At 41.2% G+C, this 20,834-nt stretch overlaps 1 protein-coding gene, 1 long non-coding RNA gene and 1 pseudogene across 3 annotated transcripts in view; 2 read left to right on the top strand and 1 right to left on the bottom strand.

Moving 5' to 3' along the window:
- Positions 1-17,401, top strand: part of ATP10B (ATPase phospholipid transporting 10B (putative)) — a 322,916-nt gene extending 305,515 nt beyond the window's left edge. The window contains exon 23 of one of the 2 annotated variants that reach the window (XM_032403662.1): positions 17,199-17,401. In XM_032403662.1, the coding sequence (XP_032259553.1) occupies positions 17,199-17,288 (90 nt within the window). In that variant the 3' untranslated portion in view covers positions 17,289-17,401. Of the gene's footprint in view, positions 1-6,458; positions 6,850-17,198 lie in introns of those variants that run through there. The other variant, XM_032403663.1, reaches the window with a different exon arrangement.
- On the bottom strand, positions 371-6,532 carry LOC116632080. Its single transcript, XR_004299334.1, has 3 exons — positions 6,454-6,532; positions 2,107-2,265; positions 371-1,207 (listed from the first exon to the last, which is right to left on the bottom strand). It is a non-coding gene; the product is annotated as an uncharacterized LOC116632080 (long non-coding RNA).
- LOC116632079 lies at positions 11,018-11,475 on the top strand (annotated as a pseudogene).
- Positions 17,402-20,834: the final 3,433 nt, after the last annotated feature.

Here is a 20,834-nt window from a genome sequence, read left to right as displayed (position 1 = left end):
TAAAAAATGTTTCTTGATAATTATGTAATCCAATGGAAGTGTTAGTTAATGCTAGGACATAATCATTTCACAACATGTAGGTATATCAAATCAACACCTTGTACATCTTAAACTTACACAGAGTTATGTCTATTATATCTCAAAGTTGGAAAAAACTCAACAAGTAATTTGGAAATCAGATCAATTTAGCAAATGATATGCACTACAGCTTATATCATTTGCCAAACAGTTTTAAGAAATATGTAGTACATGAATTAAAAGGAATTTTAAAACTTAGCTTCATGTTTTCTTATTTTAAATTACCCAACAATTTATTAACTATTTTGAGCATCGCCTCTGCCTGCTACATGCCAACAGCCTCAGTCTTGTTCTTGTACTTCTCTCTCCTGTTAGACTAGAACCCACTCCATTGCCCACCCAGAAGGCAGGAATGCCTTCCCTCTGGTCATAAGATCTGCTCCGAACCGCTAGAATGGACCTTAGAGATCACATCCAGGTTTCACTTTACACCCGGGAAAGTTGAGATCTGGCCACAGGACCAGACTGGTGCAAGAACAGGCAGCCGTGAGGACCCAGACCTCCTGGCTCTCCTCCAGAAGTCATCCTGAAACATAAGGGCCAAGAACTTACACTAAGATGTGGGCTCAGATACCAGCTTTGCCGCTTACTAACTGTGTGACCTTAATTGTTTAATTTCTCTTAGTCTCTGTTTCCTCATCTGCAAAATTTAGATAATCCTACCTCCTGAGGTCGAGTCAATGAAACTGTGTGTATGTGTGTTAAGCTCTCATTATCATTATAGCTTTAATGACTACCCCAGGAAAGGCTCTTATTTTCTCATCATAACCTAAATAGCCCTCTCCTCAGAACCCACAGCCACCATAAGCACCTGAAAGGCAGGAAGTGGGAAATGGAACAAGATGACAACTGACCCTAGCTTGTGTGGATAAACAAAGGAGTACAAATGGCCTTGACTTTAATATCTGCTGGCTCCAGTGTCAGGGTGGCTCTAGGGCACCATCATAGGGTCTGGATTACTTACAGAACTGTGCTAGGGAAAGCAGGCCAGCGTTCAGACACGTAGCTCAAAGCCGCCTGTGTTAGGACCCGAAAAAGCCTGGTCTTGGCTCAGCAATATCTTACACACCCACTGTGGATGCAGGCACTTCTCAGCAACAGCTTTGTAGATAGATATCAGAACTCACCACTAGCAAAACACCATCAATAAAACTAAATTAAGAAAAAAAAAGTTATAGAATTGGTAACCCCCCCCCCGTCTCACCCCCACCACCACTACCACCGCCAACTGAAAAAGATTCATGATTAAAAAGGTGAAAATCTCCTAGAAAATATCAGATTAAGAGAAAACTAGCACAAGCAGGATAAAACTAAGTCCCCTGGATCCTGCTTCAGGGCTGTTCTCTGTTGGGGTCATGTTCCAAATAAACATAAGTCAGACTTCAAAAGCCTCAGAGTAACAAAGTCTTTAAGGTATCTTGAATATGTGCAAAAGAGGAATTACACCACAGCTAGAGCACTAAACTGAACCTCCTAAAAATCCTCCCTGGCCATCCACACCTCCTGCAGCCAAAGGTGCCCAGCGCTGCAGCACTCTGCTTCCTCACAGCCTCTTCAGGGCTTTCCCCCAGGCGGCCTGGGCCCTGTCCAGCACGCACTCGCTCAGTTCTGCATCTGCTCCATCCACTGCCCCAGTCAGCCCTACGGAGGCTGAGGCGGGTGCTGAGCAATGGTCCCTCCTCCTTAGCAGGCAAGAATGGGAGGCTGAGTATGTATTCTTTCCTACTTTCTCCCCTAGGAAACCATTTGTAATGCCATCAGAGACATAGAAAGCCCACAGTAGAGTTCTAAAGGCCACTATTACAAGCACCGGAAATCCACTCCTTGGGTGGATCACTTTCTTCTCCTACTGCTCAGAAAAGCAATACTCATTGCTTCAAAGCAATCCTATTGCTCAGAAAAGCAAAATTCCACTACGATTGGAATCTATTTGGGCAGATCCCCCTACAGGTTTTGTCATCTACAGACTGTTCTGTTCTCTTCACAGTTTTAAATGAGCCCCTGATGACTTGAATTTTAATCTCTTACCTGCTTTTAGTCTCCTTTGTTTTATCTTCTCAAGTCTGAGACAGATGCCGAACCACCACGTGACCTTTACCCGAACCTCACCACTTTTAAAGGGCTTGTTTTCCTTGGCCAATTTCTTGTGAACAATTGAGAATAAAGCCACACACAGGCTTGGTTCTCCTGAAAGGGAAAACCATTCTGTTAGGTTCTTATTTTAAAGAGTCTATGTGGCTGGCTCAGTCTGAAGAGCATGTGACTCTTGTTCAAGCCCCATGTTAGGTGCAGAGAATACTTAAATAAAAAACTTTAAAATAAAATAAATGGTCTACATTGAATTACACTATGGAAAAATATTATGGGTATTTTTGTAATACAAAGAACTAGGTTATATCCAAACCACAGTGGCTCCAGATTATGACATTATTCAACAGACATTTCAGGTGCCCAATGTCCCATGTTTAAGGGCAAAAAACTTTTTCCCTCATCCCTGAGCTGAGTTCACTCTTGCAGTAAAGGTGGCCATGCTATAGCATAAAGCCCACAAGCTCTGAAATCATAGGACCCAAGTTCAAGACATGGCCCTAACTCTTACAGACTCTAAAACCTTGCCCAAGTGATAAAAGATTCTATTTGCTGATCACCTAATAAATTAAATGTAGCTATAAATTCTTTGCAGCTTTTCTCATCAACAAGGGAGTTTCTCCAAACTTTGCATTGTGACTGGTCTTGTGATTTGCTTTGACTAATTGAATGTGGCAGAAGCAACATTGTGCAAGTTCCAAAGCTTTGTAGCTTCTGTCTCCACCATGTTGGAATGCTTCCCTGGGACCACAATGTAAGAAAGGTAATCTATCCTTCTGGAAGAGAAGGAGCCACATAGGGAAGAAGCAAGGCCTCATAGCCCACATCTAACATCAACTGCCAAATATACAAGTGAGGTGTTCTTGGATCTTCCAATCCAATTGGACCCTCCAGCAACCAGCATTTTGAGCCCAGGCAAAACCAGCAGAGGGGCCACCCTGCCAATCTACAGAAGCATGAAAAATGACTCATTGTTGCTTTAAGCTAGTAAGCTTTGGGGTGGTTTGTTACAGAGCAAAGGCTGAGTCTTCATTCAAATGGGATGTTAATGCCTATCCAACTATTCATTTGTTTATTCAACAGTTATTGATCATTTACTACATAACATCTATAGTATATTCATATGTAATTTTGAGAATCAAATGAGATATTAGATGTTAATATACTTGGTAATATAGTTTTATTGTTACCAACACCTCCCTTTCACTGAGTTCCCATATTTTTTAAGCACTTAAACTCACTTTGTATTTTATCCTCCCAAGGGATCAGATGGCATCATTTTCAGTCATCTCTGATGGAGCCAATCCTTTGACACCTGCCCTTCTATTCTCATTAGCAGATAGGCCTGCCATTGGGTAAAGGACCTCTGGGACTTTCTTCTTACAGGGTCAGAAATTCACTCATGATGGAAAACAAAAAACTATTAATAAAGCACTAATATAGAGGACTTTCTATTACCATCCCAATAAGAACCTTTTTAAAAAAAATCTCTAATAACTATAATAGCTAACATTTATTGAGCACTTACTATGTGCCACGTGCAGTACTAAGCTTTTTAGTGAATGGTCATTGGACTCAACAGCACACTGAGGTAGGTACTATTATTATCCCTATTTGGGGGTAAGGAAACTAAAGACCTAGTAATGTTAAATAACTTGCCCAAAGGCAGACAGCATGAAATGGACCAAGATTCAATTGCTGGTAGTCTGAGCCCAGTGCACTACCCTTAACCACTGCCCTGGTCTACTCACTTTACCTTTTTGAGGCCACGTTTCACCATGGCTCCCAATACTTGTCCAGGACTAAGAATGTGTTGTTGTCAAGCTAAGCTCATTGGAGGTCAAGTTGTGTGACCTTGGCCAAGCCATCTCCTTCTCTACACCTCTGCCTCACATCAGGTAAATTAAGCAAAGGGTTAGACCAGGTAATGCTGAAAATCCCTTCCTGCCCTGAAAATTAAGATGATAAATTCTTTCCCAACATCTTGTTATATTCCAAGTTTTACTCTCTTTCTTATGAACACAACTAAAGAGCATTAGGGGAGAAAAAAGAAAAGCAGAGGCTATAAAAGTATGTTTATTAACTAACGTAGGGAAATGAAAAGGCAGCAGAGGGGATTCTATTTATAACTCCCTTGAGGATTATGCCTTAATCTATACTGTTTGATTTTTTTAATGCATTCATTCAGAGCTGAGACCCTGTAGGGTGCTCTTTAAGTCTGACACTGAATGAAATAATTCAATTAAAGTAGGCTTGAGGCTTTTGCAAGGTATTAAACTCCCTGAAGAGATTTAGGACTTGATCAAGGCTGCTTCAGCACCAGGGCTGATGAGACCACAGGAAAACAGAAGGGGGGCTTGATAACAGGGGTTTCTGGAGACATTGGAGGAGTCATCCCAGGCTGCTGGGAAAGGGGGCTGTCAGAGCAGAAGCGGTAGCTCAGGGAAAATAAACTCTGCCTGAAAGCTTCCCAATAGTTCACTGGAGTCTGACATTCACTTCATCATATTACCTTGGATAAAACCTATCCTTCCATAGCAGAAAATGAAATCTAGTAACAGTCTTTAACAAGTACCATTCATTGAGCGCTCTCTATATCCTAGGCAGGATATTGACCTAAGCACTTTTCATGCATTAGCTTATATAGTCTTCATAGCTGTATGACGTTAAAAAATCATCAAGCCCAAATGGATAAAGATGTGGTGTATATATACAATGGAACATTACTCAGCCATCAAAGAGAATGGAATCTTGCCATTTGCAACGAGGCAGCTGGAGAGTATTTTGCTAAGCGAAATAAGTCAGAGAAAGATAAATACCATATGATTTCACTTATATGTGGAATTTAAGAAACAAGACAGATGAACAGAGAGGGGGAAAAAAAAGAGGTAAACCATAAAATAGACTCTCAACTATAGAGAACAAACTGAGGGTTGCTGGAGAGGAGGTGGGCTGGGGGATGGCTTAAGTGGGTGACAGGGATGAAGGAGTACACTTGCTATGAAGAGCACTGGGTATCATATGCAAGTGTTGAATCACTGAATTCTAACCTGAAACTAATATTACACTGTATGTTAACTAACTGGAATTTAAATAAAAACTTGAAAAAAACCATCAAGCCCATTTTATAGATGAGAAAACTGAGGTGACAAGTAATGCCAGGACTTGCCCAAGTTTACACAGCTAACAAGTTGCAAACTAAAACCCTCATCTGTGGTGGCAAAGCCAGTGCTCTTCAGCACTATGCCACTTCAAGCACAGGTGGCATGTTATTGCAGGAAACCAAACCAGGAGAAATGCATGCATACAAAAAAAAAAAAAGAAAGAAAAGAAAGAAAGACACAGTCTCTTTCCTCAGGTGCACACAATCTGGTCAGCAAACATGACTCACGTCAGAATAGCTCATACTAAATTACAAGTGACTAAGGTCAGATCCAAACCTGAGAACAGGTTTCCACAGGGGCAGGGCAGAGAGAACAAGATTACAGGAAGAGGAGGATAGGAAAGGGGCACAGTGAGGACCTTCACGGTCTTGTGTCTGCCCAAGACTGGCTAGTTATCCACCTTTTTTTTTAATGCACTGCTAAAATTCTGACTCCAATTCCAATGTATAAGGGATTTTTTCCCCCACCAAGCAACTCTCCAACATCAGCTGGGTGTCCTATAATTTTACTCCATTCTGACACTATTTACCCAGCTACAACATTGGATTCCACATGTTAAGGGCTCAGTCCCACAAGACTGCACCCCCACCTCCACTTCAGATACAAGCACAGATTTTCCTGACCCACCAGTGATAGGTTGGAAGTTCCAACAACCCCCTCCTTATTTTCAATTAACTTGCTAGAGCAGCTCACAGAACCTGAAGAAACATTTTACTTACTAGATTACCAGTTTATTACAAATGGAGGTAACTCAGGAACAGCCAGCTGGAAGAGATGCATGGGACAAGGCATGGGGAAGGGGTGAGGAGCCACCATGACTTCTCGGCAAGGCCAACTCTTCTCAAGTCTCCCTGTGTTCACCAGGCCAGAAGCTCTTGGAACCCAGACCGTTGGGGTTTTTATGGAGGCTTCATTACACAGGCACAACTGATTAACTCATTGGCCATTAGTGATTGAACTCAATTCTCCAGCCCCTCTTTCCTCCCTGGAGGTCAGAGGGCTGAAACTAGAAGTTTGAGCCTCTAATCACATGGTTGGTTCTCCTGGAAACCAGCCCCCATCCTTAAGTGCCATCCAACTACCACCTCATTGATACAACAAAAGACAATTTTGTCACTCTTACCATAGGAAATTCCAAGGCTTTGAGGACCACCATGCCAGAAATTGGAATGAAGACCAAATGCCTATTTATTATAAATCACAGTATCACCACCGAGCATTCCATGCCATTAGGAACTGTGTCTTCCTTCCCCAGTATCCAGCACACAGATTTTGTTTGGAGGAAGCAAGAATACCTGAAAGAAAGAAAAGAGAATATACAAAATGAAGTAAGCCAAAGAACAAAAAATCTCAACCCTAAATCTAACCATTCTCCACTGAAGAAAAAAAGGGGAAACAGGGAGAGCAGAGCAGGGCAGGGGCACTCAGAGGAGGTAGGGTCCAGGAGGATGTGAGATCCCTACTTATGAGAGGAGAAAACTCTCTAACAGCCTGAGATATAAGGGAAGCCATTTTATGTTTCTTTCTAAGTCAACATGATTGTATATAAACTTTGTTTAAAACAAAAACCCTGATTTATGGCCCACCAAGCATACATTGTGCACCTGCTTTGTGAATGAGTAGCCTAAAGGAAAACCATCTTGTCCTTAAGATATCAATCAGTGCTCCTACTCCCTGATTCCTTGTGTTAAAACTTGTGATTCCTGCCGACATACTAATGTATAATCTTTCAAGCTCGTACAAGATGTAAAACATATATAACCCCATGTAACATTCTCTGGAACACTTTCTTCCCTGTGAAGACCCTGTTTCTCGGGGAACTTGTCCTAACAGGCTCAAATAAAACTCTCTTTCTTACTTTTAAGGATTCTGAAAGGTTGGTTATTTTGCGTCAACACTGTCTGATCAGTTGCAAGAGATGCCAACAGCTGAAATGACCACTCTGAATTGCTAGCCTTAGATCGTACTTATGAATCTTAAGAATGCATTAGAATCAACTGGGGAACATATTAAGCCAAAGATTGCTGATTTACCCCCAAAGGTTCTGATCAGGGAAATTCTGCATTTTTAACTACTTCCCAAGTGATACTAATGCTGCTGGTTTAGGGTCTACCAAGAAACCTTCATTGCATATTAGAATCACCTTGGGGAGCTTATAAAAACACCCAGAATCCCTGGGGGTGGGACTAAGTTATTTATATGTTTAAAAACTGGGTGCCTGGGTGGCTCAGTCGTTAAGCATCTGCCTTCGGCTCAGGTCATGATCGAGCCCCGCATCAGGCTCCCTGCTGGGCGGGAAGCCTGATTCTCCCTCCCCCACTCCCCCTGCTTGTGTTCCCGCTCTCACTGTGTCTCTCTCCATCAAATAAATAAATAAATATCTTATTTTTATTTTTTTTTTTAAGATTTTATTTATTTATTTGAGACAGAGAGAATGAGAGAGAGAGCACATGAGAAGGGGGAGGGTCAGAGGGAGAAGCAGGCTCCCTGCCGAGCAGGGAGCCCGATGCGGGACTCAATCCAGGGACTCCAGGATCATGACCTGAGCCGAAGGCAGTCGCTTAACCAACTGAGCCACCCAGGCGCCCGATAAATAAATATCTTTAAAAAAAAAATTATGACTAGGTGATTCCAGTGTGCAGCCAACCTAGAGAGTTAGTAATGTAGAAGCATTCCTTGAAATTCATGGGCCTGACATTCGTACCCATAAAATAACAGCAAATATTTATTGAACACTTAACATGTAAGTCACTCCACTGAGTACATTACAGCTTGATCTCATTTAATCCACACTAGAACCTTTCAAGTAGGGACTATTATTCCCATTTTACTGATAAGGAGAGTGAGTGAAATTAAGTGATTTGTCCTAGGCCATAAACTGGTGACAACCTGGGAATCCAGCTCAGGTCTACATCTATGCAGACTCAGAACCACAAGACCTCTAAATTTAGCCCCTTCCCCAAGCCACTCAGTGCTCTGGTCTCTGCCTTAAATCTTCAGTATTTGGTTGAGTCCAGATGCCAACAATTTAAGCTGGAACAACTGGAATCAACTTCATATTTGGCATCATTTACATAGATGATATAGATGATAGATAGATCTGTATTCATAGATACATATATGAATAAACAAATGCAAATCACAGAATGGTTGTTTTCCTAAATTCAATCCTTTTCTAAACCCAGCCACTGTCCTGTTTATAGTCCTTCAATGGCACTTCCAAAAAACAGTTCAAAATCCAAATATGGCATATTCAAGGCCCTTCATGATGGAGCCCCTGCCTGGGACTCCATAGCCCCTCACACTTCCTCCTTGCTTCTCACTATCTACTCTCAGCTCCCCAGATCCAACCAGGCCACCATGCCTTTGTCCCTGTTCTTTCTCCTTCCTTCCTCCCTATCTTCCTGGAGAACTTCTACCTATCCTTTAAAACTCAGGTCAACTATCACTTCTTAACCAAAATCCTCTCCCATATCCCTTCTCAGAGCAATCACAGCAGCACGTGTATCACATTCCATTTTATCCTTACTATTTCTCATTCCCTATACCCTTAATCAATCCACAGAATTTCCAAAAGACCTTTGTGAAAGGATCCTGGCTCTGCCCTGAGAATGAGACTTTCCCTAAAGACCCTTTCAGTGGACAGTACTCTCTCCCCTGCTCTAGGCCTACAGATGGGGTAGTATCCTTTTTCCTCTCTTCCAGACCACTCTCCTCCCTTCCTCTGTAAAAACTCCTGCAGCTTTGAATCTCCTGTTATCAGATTGCACCACCCATCACCCCTCCTTGTTACAGTCCCAGTCCTTAGCTTACACCCTTCATTCCTAGAATATTTAGTTCCTGGCTGGCTGTCTCTTCCTCCAAGCTCAGATTCTCTGGTCCATTGTTATCATTGCTCCCTCTTGCCCAATCCCCTGGCCTCTTCACTCTGTCATCCTGGCTAACCACACATGTCTTGGTTAGAACCAAGTCTCTGTCTGCTCTGCACCTACACCCTCTGAAAGCTGAAAGAAGCTGGAGAGAAATAGAGCCATGCCAACTGGGTCGCTGTAAAGTCTGGATCGTGAGCCTCAAGCAGCAAAGTCCATGCATCCTTCTACCTTCCTAGATGATTCTTTCATGCCTTTTCCTTTCTCTGCAAACCCCAAGTCCCCAACCACATTTTCAGCCCTTGACTTGGCTTCTCTAAATCATTAAGAGAAGAAAGGCAATCAAATAGCAACTTCCACAAGCTCCCACCTTCACTTCACTCTCCTGCATGTGCACCCACATTCTCTGATGGCTGTGATATAGACAGCTTCCCCTCTGACCACCGGGGATTCCAGATGCTGCAGCATCACTAAGCCCATATTCTGCCCTCTTTGGGCCAAATTCTCTAGCTCCCCTGGATTGGATGACACCACAGAGACAGAAGATAAGCCATGATGGGATGTGGATCTCTTTTCTTTGATTAAATTAGAAATTTAAACTATTCCTTTGGGGGCGCCTGGATGGCTCAGTTGGTTAAGTGTCTGCCTTCAGCGCAGGTCATGATCCCAGGGTCCTGAGATAGAGTCTTTTTTTTTTTTTTTAAAGATTTTATTTATTCATTTATTTGAGAGAGTGAGAGAGAGAGAGCACATGAGAGGGGGGAAGGTCAGAGGGAGAAGCAGACTCCCTGCCGAGCAGGGAGCCCGATGCGGGACTCGATCCCAGGACTCCAGGATCATGACCTGAGCCGAAGGCAGTCGCTTAACCAACTGAGCCACCCAGGCGCCCTGAGATGGAGTCTTGCATCCAGCTCCTTGCTCAGTGGGGAGCCTGCTTCTCCCTCTGCCTGCCACTCTCCCTGCTTGTGCTCTCTCTCTCTCTCTCTCTGTGTCAAATAAATAAAATCTTTAAAAAAATTTTTTTAATAAAATAAAATAAACTATTCCTTTGTGCTTTGTTCCCAAGTAGAGGATAAGGCTAATGATATGCTAGTATTTCAACATAAAAAAGACTGGCATCCCTGTATTGTTCCTCTGGTAGATGCCTATTTTTCTGGCTTCTACTCATTTCAAGTACAGTGACCCGGAGAAGACAAATAAAATAGGATTTGAGTCCTTAATGTGTTGTGTGTTTATTTGGATTTACCAAGACCAATTCAATCAGTAAAAATAAAATCTTGTTCAGTCTTTTCCCCTTGTAATCATTGGAAGATCTCAGAAGTGAATAGTGTATGGGGGTGAGAAGTATGTGTGGAGGGAGATGGAGGTAGGATGAAATGCTACTTTTTGTGAGCTTTTTAAAAAAGTCTTCATTTTTCCCAGACAATTTTTGAAAAAGAGTACCATGTATGATTTTTCTCTCCTTCCTTTCTAGCCCAAACTGTCAACAGTTCAAATTCCCACTTTCCTATTACACCAGTTAAGCTTATAGGAAAGAGTCTTCTAAGGGTATTTGCATTTTAATTTACATTGAAGACTTACACATCTGCCTTGGCATTATGCAAATGCTTTATGTCTGTTATTTCCATCTTTATGCTCATCTTCACAGGATTGGTAGTATTTTATCATCATCCCCATTTACAGATTTGGAAACAGGCTTAGATAAATTCAGGGATCAGCCCAAGGTCTCTAGCTACTAAGTCGGGGAGCTGAGGATCAAACATAGGCAGTCTGACTCCTGAGTGTGTATAGGAGGGATGTCCTGGCTGGCAACTGTCGTCATTCCATGTGGACATGTCTTTGTCGACGGCGCAGCTGCTCAGGGGCCTGTCAGGTCTCACCCAGAGGCTCCCAGTGCAGCGTGCCCAGATCCATTCCAAGCCTCCGCGGGAGGAGCTCGGGACCATGGATGTTGCCGTTGGGCTCACCTCCTGATTCCTGTGTTTCCTCCTGCCATCGGGCTGGGTCCTGTCGCATCTGGAGTGCTACAAGAAGCGGGAGTGAAGGGGGCTGTCCTGTCCCTCACCCTGTGACCTGACCACCCCTGGCCTCTCCTGATCATGTCTGCTGCATCCCTGGCCGGTCTTCCCGGGATCATGTCCTTCAATTACAGTGACCTCTTTTGCAGTCATGACCTCTCCATTTCTCCATGGTGACATCCTGGGACCACATATATTGGTTTATAAGGCCCTACTCGGTAGGGCCCTCCTTGTAACAATAAAGTCTATTTAAACCTTGAAAAAAAAAAAAAAGGAGGGATGTCCCAACACCTTCTGTTAGTTCCCCTCTCTGAGATTCACTCAGTTGTATCCTACAGTCCATTGGGTATTTAAGAGAATGGGATGAATGGGGTCAAGTTTCACTGAGAAGATAAAAGACGACTTAGGTCAACAGAATAGATCACTGCCTCAGGATAAGAGTTAGCAAAGGCAAAATGCAAATTCTAAGTAGAAAAAAAACCTATTACATTTTAAATTCTTATCTGCTAACACAGTGGAAAGTGTGGGACAACCCGAGTCTCTAAGTAGCTTAAGGAGGCAATCTAAGATACTGATTTCTAGAATGAAAACTGCCAAGATTTAAAGCCAGGCTCTTCTTACTATGTGATCTTGGGCCACTTATTTAACCCTCAGGTTCTTCCTAGGCAAATAGGGATAGTGATAGCAGCAACTTCAGAGTCAAGTTGGTACCAAGTGTTCACCAAAGGGACATTAAACTTTGAATGCAGTATGAGAGACTGAATAGACAGTGGCCAGATTGTATGTAAAAATAAAACTCTAACCCACTATCTGCAACCAGCCCAGGAAATCAACCCATTATCTATAGTAATGAGTGCAGGAAACTAGCCTACTTACTATTTGTAAGTCTGACATGTAAAAAGACCACTATCTCTAGAAAAAAATCCATGAAACCAAATAACTCCTGACAATCAGCCTCAAATAGTCAGGACTTCATTCATAACTGGCACCTTCATTGAATTTTGTCCTCACTTCTAACTTAGAACCAACCAGAGAGAGCCAGTCACACCATTAACCAATCACACAAGATATCCTGCTTCTAATTAGCCCACCTACAACTTCCTCATGCTAACAGCCTTTAATAGGAGTGTACCTGAAGTCTTCCCTTTTCTTCTCTCTAAAGCTTTCCCACTACTCTGCCTGCTTTTGAGTCTCAACCAAAACACAAGTTATGGTGGCTGAATCTCTTGTTATATCCCTTGAAAGCCCTGAATAAATTGATTTCACCTGTTCCCATTGGGTTGGTCTTCATTTATTTCCACAAACCTTAACTGAGTTCATTCAGATGAGAAATGATGGGGACTTAGAGCAAGATGGTAACAGTGAACATGGTGAGAGGTGAGCAGATTCAGGACGTATTTTAAAGGTAGAACCTTCACAAGTAAGAGGTGAGGGAAGGTGGGGATCAGGTTCTAGGCGGGTAACAAGGTGGGCAATGGTGCCATGTGCAGAGATAGGGAAGGCTGGAGTATGTACATTCCCAAACTGGAGGAACAGTGCTTTAGGCTTACCTACTCCCTGCACACACAGGAATGTAAATAGCTCCAAAAATCCTCTTTAAGAGACCATCTCAGCCAGCCCAACATGCGGGCAGAGGATCATTTCTTCAGACAGAAGTACCTCTAGGGTAGGAGTTCCTGAGTGTTGTAAGTTCCCACTGCCACTTACTTCTCCTCCCTCAAAAACAAATCTTCACAATTCCCTGACTGATATGTGAAATTCTACCCTTGGAACTGGCTTCAACCACAATTAAAAAGTTAATAAGATGGCATAATCTCAATTTGTTTTAAAGTACATATATATCTGGAAGGAAATACAGCAAAATGTTAACCACATTTGTTATCTCTGGATAGTGATATTCTGGGTGATTTAAATTTTCTTCTTAATACATTTCTGTATTGCCTAAGCCTTTAATAATGAAAAAGACTTTTCTTATTAAAAAAAAAACACATTTCTTAAAAATGAGATCTCTGGGATAGGTAACAAATTAAAAGCTGTCAGTCATTTCTTCCCTGGCATGAATAAATGGAGTGTATATCACACATGTGCAAGTTCTGAAGCGGAATGTAGAAGATATGAGAACTGGGGCTGTCTACTAGGGTCAAAGGCACACGAGGAAATATGTTCCCCAAGTACTTCACAAGAAGGCCAAAAACAGCCCTGCCTTTGCAGCTATGTGAGAGAGATTAGCCTCAGAGTTGGGCCTGGAGAGTGAGCTGTGATACAAATATATACAGTATTTCCAAACACCGTTTCAGGGGAGTCACCACCAGCCTAAGAACAGGGGACAGCCTATTTTTTAATGAAATGATTAATTTGGAAGTGCAAACAAAGGGAAATTCAGAAATAGGCCGTCCCAAGAGAACCAGTCTTGACTGGGGCCAATTCAACCCTGACCACACCTCACTGTCATGGCCAAGGCATGGACTTGGAGAAGCACCAAGGTGTGTGGCCATATTTTGTCACTTGGGTGAGAAAAGGAAGTGAAATGATATCGGGCTCCATTCGCCCTACCCAACGGAAGAGGAAAGCTGTCGCCCAACCCCCACCCCCAATTCAACAGGGCTTCTGCTCTGAAAACTTTAAATCATTGGCTTATTTCCACTCATTCTTGGCTAAACTGACAAATATACCTGTTTACTCCGGCTTCAAGCAAAGAATAGGCCCCTCCAGAGCCTAGGATTTAAAATGCTCAGCAGTGTGGCTGATTGATGCTGGGAGGATTGTCAATGGAGAGTTTCTCTGGCAGTGTGAACGTAGGAGATAGAGAGATGGATGGACTCTCAAAGTATCAAGGGCCCAGAAAACTCCAGAAGCACATTTTCCTGCTCAACAGTAACATTGGAGGGACACTTCAGATACATTGTTTTCATCACGTCCCCCACTAACCCTAAATTATCCAAAACTTGGAAATAAATTGAAGAAAGAAATGTCTGTCCTCTCAAGGTCATTGTTTAACAGGCTCATGAGATGATCATTTAATTAGGACTTGGATTTTGCCATTCAGTACTTGTGAAAAGGATGCTAACTTGTAGATTTCTATCCCAAAAGTTACAATTTTATTGCCCAGTAGAACATGAGCCAACTTTATATCTTTTAGCAAATTCATTTCCACTTTCTTTTTGACTGGCTTACAATATAAATGTCCATTCCTCAAATTTTCTTTTTGAACAACCTCTACCTTCTTACTGAGTTACTCATTAATTAATGAGTTGAGTAAAATCTTTACACATGCTTATTGTCTTTCATATCAGTCATGTGTCAGGGAGAAAAACTTTTCCTCCACCCTCTCAGATTCAGAGCTCGGTGCCTACAAATTAAACTCAAATGGACATATCAGCAAGAGAGAGAATAGATTTTAATCATGTATGTAGGGGAGTTTGTATAAAACAGATGTGACTAAAGGGGCTTATACATCTTAACAGGGCAAGTGGAAGGGGAGATCGGCACTCTTGGAAGCAAATGACTTCTTAGAAGGATGGACATAAAAGAGCACTTAGAAGAGATGGGGGATACGATAGTTTTGTGACAATGTCTGTTTTGGTGTGATGGCAACTTCTCATCACCAAGATTAGAGTTGCTCTCAGGGAAGGGATTTGGGACAATTGAGTTCTTTTGAAAGGCTCTACTCTTAGACAGATGAGGGAGTTCAGGATCTCAAATCCTTCAGCTCAAAATAATTTTTATGCAACAGCAGCATATTCTGGACCCCTTCATACCTTCACATGTTTTAAATTTTTGGAAACTTATTTTCCAATTTGCAGGTGTGGAAATGTAAGTCTCAAGGAGAGCAGAAGAGCCACACCTCAGCAGGATCAGAGCCAGACTTTAAGGCCAGGTCTGACACTAAAGTTCTTCCCACATTGCCAAACTAAATAGCCTTGACCAAGATACTTTCCCTCTCTGAGCTCAGTTTCCTCGGATGTAAACTGGGGCAGGTAGAAGAAGTGATCTCCACAGTTCCTTCCAGATCCAGTGATCTCTGATAAAGTTAATTCCGTGGCAAAATGATTAAAAAAAAAAAAACAAGCCAGACTGATCTTCATGTCTTCTTCCCATGCCACCCCCATCCCTAATGACATCATTTCGTAGATGAGCCCATGGTCCTGAATTTTCTCTCCCTATCAAGACTGCCCTATCCTGGGGCGCCTGGGTGGCTCAGTCAGTTGGGCCTCTGCCTTCGGCTCAAGTCATGGTCCCAGGGTCCTGGGATCAAGCCCTGCATCGGGCTCCCTGCTCAGCAGGGAGCCTGCTTCTCTCTCTACCTCTGTCTGCCACTCCCCCTGCTTATGCTCGCTCTCTCTCTGTCAAATAAATAAATAAAATCTTAAAAAAAAAAAAAAAAAGACTGCCCTATCCTGTGAGTTGTCCATCAGGGAACACTTCCAACAGGGAATCTGCTAATGTTATAAACTATAAAGCAATCAATACTAAGGAAAATGGCTATTAAGAGATTAAGGTCTCATGCACATATATATATGCACTCTCCTTTAAAAGGTATCTGTATTTACCTTCCAAGAAAGATAAAATGTTTACTCAGGTGAATGGTAAAATCCCAGACAATGTGACAGGCAAGTGGGGTAGCTTTGTGAGGGCAGGAGAATCTTAATAATCCTACACCAAATGTATTTGGAGGGCTTGGTTTTGGTCAAAACAGACCAGAGCTAAGTCCCGGCCAGCACCAGTTCCTATGCCACACCAGCTATTATATATTTTGAACACTACCCTTGCTTTTTTGCCTTGGTTCATTGAGTCACATCTGCTTCCAAATACATACAACAGTGACAAAATCTCTGCATCTGTTGCTAGGCATTCATCTTCCCCAACCCAAAATGTAACATTTGTACTTGAACACTGCTATTGATTAAGATGATTAAACTTGGTTCTCATTATTCTTCATTAAATGGGAAATAGATGCTTACGTATTTTTCTTTTTACTTATTAATCTGTCCTAATGTTTCTACACTGACTATTTCTTCAATGTTAGAGTTTAAATAATGAAAACAACTAATGCCAAGACTCTATTAAGGATAAGGAATGAACTACCATCCTGATCCCTTCAGTGAAGCTTGTCTTTTTAATGCTCTTTTCCCCTCCTCCCTGGCAATTAAAAGACAAGCATCTGTGCTGGGGAAGGGTGTGCATATGTATGTTTTAGAACAGAGGAGAACGAGTAGGACAGTTTTTGTCACTGCCAATGTTGTAACAACATAGCATGTCTTGACTTACCAGAGAATTATTTATTTCAACATCTTTTTTTATAAAGATAATGATGGGTCGTCTTCTGGATTAGCATCAGATCTCAAGGGAATGTCCTGGCCTAGACAAGACATAGCACATGTGGTCAAAGGTACATGTACAACAATGTTTCTCAACCCTGGCTGCACATTAGAATCACCTGAGGACCTTTTAAAAAAAAAATACTCATGCCTAGGCAGCACTGAGACCAATAAAATCACAACCTCTGGTAGTAGGTCCAACTATAAGCATAGAAAAGCTCTACAGGTGACTTTAACATACTGCCAGAAGTGTGAACCCCTGGTGTAGAGGGTTGTTTACTGAAGCTTTGCTTATAGAAGGAAAACAATGCAAACAACTTATATTTTATTCATTGGGTGTGATTAATTAAATTCTGGTGCATCCACACAATGAGATACTTACCAGTCTTTTAAAAAATAATAATAATAAAGCAAATCTATAGGTGTTGGGCAAAGCAATTCACTCCATCAGTGCTTTGGGCACAATAAGTAAGGCCTATAATTTTTTGGGAGGCCTATAAATGTTAGACACCCAAAAAAATTATTGATTACAAAATATAAAAACAAAACTGCAAAGTTACAATGAATAAATGTTTGTCTATAAAACATAATATGCTATCAACTTCAGTAATTATTAGATTTGGTATTCATAAAATTTTTATTACATTTGAAAACAATTGGCAGGTTATTTTCGCACCTCAGGAATTCCCAAGTAGGCATCATCAGTGGTTCTCAAAATGCAGCCTCCAGAAGAGCATCATCAGACTCACCTGAGAACTTGCTAGAAATGAAGACTTTGAGGCCTCACCTCCAACCTACTGAATCAGAAACTCTGAGGATGGAGCCCTATTATCCGCCTGCACAAGCCCTTCAAGGGATTCTGATATATGCTCAAATATGAGAATCATTGTACTAGATGATTACCAAAATAAAAAGATAATATTACATAATTATAATTAAAATAACCAACCATAAATTAAATAATAAGTAGCCAAGTAATTTACAAAGCACAATTTGAAAATCCTTTCAAAAATTTCTGCTGAGAAAAAAAAATATATATATATCCTCAAAAAGTTAAACATAAAATTATTATATGATCTAGCAATTCTATTCCTAGAGATATACCCAAAAGAACTGCAGGAACTCAAACAGATACTTATACATCAATATTCACAACAGCATTATTCACAATAGCCAAAAGGTGGAAATAACCCAAGTGTCCATCAATGGAAGAGCTGATAAACAAAATGTGGTCTACATGTACAACAGATTATTTGGCCATAAGAAGGAATGAAATTCTGATACATGCTACAACATGGATAAACCTCAAAAACATTATGCTAACTGAAGTAAGCCAACACAAACAGACAAATAATGCAAGATAAACTTATTTGAGGTACCTAGAATAAGCAAATTCATAGAGGCAGAAAGTAGAAGAAAGGCTACCAGGGGCTGGGGGTGGAGGTGAGGTAGGAGTGGGGGAGGGGATTTAATAAGTAGAGTTCCTGTTTAGGGTGATAAAAAAGTTGTGGAAATGGATACTGGCATAGTCATACCGCATTGTGAATGTACTTAATATCACTGAACTGTGCACTTAAAAATAGTTAAAATGATGAATTGTATGTTGTATGTATTTTCCCACAATAAAAAAATGCAAGCAGGAGAACCAAGAAATCAGCAATGTAATTCAGTCTAAACCAAACCAGTGGAACCAATGGTATAAGTCCCAGTCCAGTCTCAAGTCTTGAGAACCAGGAATACTGATGTCTGAGGGCAGGAGAAAATGGATGTCCCAGCTCCAGTAAAGACAACAAATCTGCCCTTCCCTCCCACCTTTTGTACTACTCAGGTCCTCGGTGGATAGGATGATGCCCACCCATATTGGTGAGGAAGGACTTCTTTACTCAGTCTACCAATTCAAATGCTAATCTCTTCCAGAAGCATCCTCACAGACATACTCAGAAATAATGTTTTACCAGCTATCTGGGCATCCCTTAACCCAAGCAAATTGACACATAAAATTTACCATCACATGTCTACTCTCACCACTTTTATTCAGCATAGTACTGGAAGTCCTAGCCACAGCAATCAGAAAATAAAAAGAAATAAAAGACAACCAAATCAGCGAGGAAGAAGTCAAGATTTCACTATTTGCAGATGACATGATACTATATATAAAAAACCCAAAAGACTCCACCATAAAACTGTTAGACCTGATAAATTCAGTAAAGTCACAGGATACAAAATCAGTGCACAGAAATCTGTTGCAGTTCTATACACCAATAATGAAGCAGCAGAAAGAAAATTAAGGAACAATCCATTTACAATTAGACACCTAGAAATAAAACTAACCAAGGAGGTGAAAAACCTGTGTTCTGAAAACTATAAAACACAGATGACAGAAATTGATGATGACACAAAGAAATGGAAAGACATTCCATGCTCATGGATTGAAAGAACAAATATTGTTAAAATGTCTATATTACCCAAAGCAATCTACTCATTTAATGCAATCCCTATAAAATATCAACAGCATTTTTCACAGAGCTAGAATGAACAATCCTAAAATTTGTGTGGAACCACAAAAGACCCCAAATAGCCAAAGTAACCTTCAAAAAAAGAAAGAAAGGAAAAAAAAAAAAGCTGGAGACATCACAATTCTAGACCTCAAGTTATATTACAAAGCTGTAATAATCAAAACAGTATGGTAGTGGCACAAAAATAGACACATAGATCAATGGAACAGAATAGAAAACCCAAAAATGGACCCACAATTATACGGTCAATTAATCTTCGGCAAAGAAGGAAAGAATATCCAATGGAAAAAAGACAATCTCTTCAATAAATGGTGCTGGGGAAACTAGACAGCAACATGCAAAAGAATGAAACTGGACGACTTTCTTACACCGTACACAAAGATAATCAACAACACAAGAAACAATAGGTGTTGGCGACGATGGGGAGAAAGGAGAACCTTCTTGCACTGTTAGTGGGAAGGCAAACTGATGCAGCCTCTCAGTATGGAGGTGTCTCAAAAAGTTAAAAATAGAACTACCCTACGATCCAGGAATCACACTACCAGGTATTTACCTGAAGAATACAAAAATACTAATTCAAAGGGATATTTATAGCAGCATTCTCTACAATAGCCAAATTATGAAAAAATCCCAAGTGTCCATCAACTGATGAATGGATGAAGAAGATGTGGCATATATATAATGTAATATTACTCAGCCATCAAAAAGAATGAAAGCTTGCCATTTGCAATGATGTGGATGGAGCTAGAGACTATAATACTAAGTGAAATAAGTCAGTCAGAGAAAGACAAATACAGTATGATTTCACTCATATGTGGAATTTAAGAAACCAAACAAATTAGCAAAGGGGAAAAAAGAGAGAGAGAAGTAAACCAAGAAGCAGACTCTTAACTATAGAGAACAAACTGATGGTTACCAGAAGGGAGGTGGGTGGGGGGATGGGTGAAATAAGTGATGGGGATGAAGGAGGGCACTTGTGATGAGCACCGGGTGATGTATGGAACTGTTGAATCACTACATTTTACACCTGAAACTAATATTACACTGTATGTTAACTAACTGGAATTTAAATAAAAACTTTTTAAAAATTTACCATCACAGATGATCTATTTACCATGTATAAGCTTGGACTATATAGGTTCCTTGAAGGCAGGGACTATTGTTCATAAGTCTCCAATACCTAACACAGCACCTAGATGGCAGCAGTTAACAGTAAATGAATCAACAAGTGACTAAGGAAATGAGCAAGTAAATGAATAAATGAGTACGTAAATAAACAAATGACTGTCACATAAGTCTTTAGGGTGGTCTAGTACCCAGTGAGCTTGTGTGCAAAATTTTGTGCATCTATGAGGTTTTCGGAGAAAGGGTCTGCACCTTTTATTAGATTATGAGTGGGACATAGGCCCCCAAAGTGCTTGCAACCACTGGTGTAGAGACAGGCAGAGGATGAGGTGAACTAGAGGGTTTCTCAGTATAGCTTACCCGGCCACTCACCAATCCTCCTCCTGCATATATACCCCAAGAAATTACCACACTGGTTCCTGCAAGGACTTAAGCGAAGTTGTTTTCCAAGGCTCCTAGAAACCCCAGATGCTGTTTTGTTTGCCTCCTGCCACTTACAGAGGATATGTTGGAAACACTGGTAAAACGCTCTGCCACACAGGGGAGAACGTAATGCCTTCAACCTAGCTTCCGCTCCTAGCTCCATAATCCCCATCTCAAACTACCTAGGGAGTATAGTGTATCTCTGTTTCCAGAAGGGCGGGTATTAGAGGGCAAA

Source organism: Phoca vitulina, unplaced genomic scaffold (assembly GCF_004348235.1).
Source record: "Phoca vitulina isolate PV1807 unplaced genomic scaffold, GSC_HSeal_1.0 scaffold6, whole genome shotgun sequence".
Taxonomy (NCBI): domain Eukaryota; kingdom Metazoa; phylum Chordata; class Mammalia; order Carnivora; family Phocidae; genus Phoca; species Phoca vitulina.
This window is presented reverse-complemented; position numbering and strand designations above follow the sequence as displayed.